This window comes from Lipotes vexillifer, unplaced genomic scaffold (assembly GCF_000442215.2).
Source record: "Lipotes vexillifer unplaced genomic scaffold, Lipotes_vexillifer_v1.1 scaffold712, whole genome shotgun sequence".
NCBI lineage: Eukaryota > Metazoa > Chordata > Mammalia > Artiodactyla > Lipotidae > Lipotes > Lipotes vexillifer.
This window is the reverse complement of record NW_006775660.1, coordinates 392574-393818: the sequence shown is the minus strand read 5'-3', so window position 1 is coordinate 393818 and position 1245 is coordinate 392574. Positions and strand designations below refer to the sequence as shown.

Sequence of the window (1245 nt, the reverse complement as noted above, 5' to 3'; positions counted from 1 at the left end):
GAGGGGGTGTCGGATGCGGGGGGGGTGTTGGGGAGACTTCGAAGGTTATCTCCCACTTCAGGGCTTCGGCCCGTACGGTCGCCTCCGCCTCAACACGACTATTGTTCCCAAGTTCCCAACCCCCACCCCGGATGGGAAGTGATAGTCACATCCCCTCTGCCTTCGGCAGTGTCCCCTAGGGAGTCTGAAGTAGGCTTCCTTCAGGATAACCACGCACCTCCCCACCCCTACACACACACGCGCTTACCCCCTCAACCTCAAGTCACGTTGACCCCAAAACCATCTCAAACCTGGGTCTCAAGAGACCAGAGATGGAACAGGGGTAAATGGAAATTGAGCAAACCACGAGAATGCTTAGGGACAGACCCTTTCGCATGCACTGGAGATAACTGCGAACCCAGGAACGGCAAACAGTCCTACCTTGCCCACCCCAGTGACCAGCTTGAGCAAAGGGACCCCACGAGTTAATTGCCACCTTAAGAGCCCCGTTCCTCCCTCAGCCGCGACACGCTCTCCTCCCTGCCTCGACCCTCCCTGGAGGGGCAGTTGGATGGGGACGTGAGGAGAGACGAGCCCCCCGGCCTGTACCTCATTCGCCTCCGGCTCCCGGCCCGAGAAACAATAGGTGGTCTCTGGCGGCGGTGCTGAGTGCGGGCTCGGCCGGGCGGCCTCTCCCTTCGCGTCCCGGACGCCGGCGAAGGGGGCCGCGATCGCGGGAGGAGAAAAGGCGGCCGAGGGGCGGAGGCGACCTCACCTCCCGCTGGCCTCCGAGTCCACCCGGCCCTTGGGGCTGGCGCGCGCCCCCTCCGCCCCTCTCCTTACAGCCGCACACAAAGCGCTGGCGGCCCGGGCCGGCCGGGCGAGGCTGCAGTGGGCTCCGGTGCCGGCGAGAGGAGTCGACAGCGAGGAGAGGGACTCACCATGAAGTCCCGGGCGAAGTTGTCCTCCCCATTGTGGTCCGGACTCTTCATGGCCTGGACCCTCTGTATGAATTTCCTCAGGATCTCCACTTGCTCCATCCTCCCGTGTCCCCCCGGCTGCGGTCGCTGGCCCCCCCGCCGCCCTCCCGCCCGGCGCAGAGCCCGCTCAGTCTTCCCCAGCTCGCTCCCCCTACCCGACCCCTCTCTCCCGACCCCCGCCGCTCCCTGCCCCTCCCCACCGCCCAAGGCGGTGGCAGCGGCGGCACCAGCCCGGCTCCCGATCCTACAACTTCGAGGAGCAGCCGCCGCTCTCCCACCGTACGGG

The 1245-nt window shown here is 66.2% G+C and overlaps 1 protein-coding gene across 3 annotated transcripts in view; it reads right to left on the bottom strand.

Moving 5' to 3' along the window:
- PTPN12 (protein tyrosine phosphatase non-receptor type 12) overlaps positions 1 to 1235 on the bottom strand; it is a 93378-nt gene extending 92143 nt beyond the window's left edge. For 2 of the 3 annotated variants that reach the window (XM_007450086.1, XM_007450087.1), the window contains exon 1: positions 476 to 520. Coding sequence is in view for 1 of the 3 variants with exons in the window: in XM_007450085.1 (XP_007450147.1) it covers positions 921 to 1019 (99 nt within the window). In the remaining 2 variants the exon portion in view is untranslated. Of the gene's footprint in view, positions 1 to 475; positions 521 to 920 lie in introns of those variants that run through there. The other variant, XM_007450085.1, reaches the window with a different exon arrangement.
- Between the last annotated feature and the right edge of the window lie 10 nt (positions 1236 to 1245).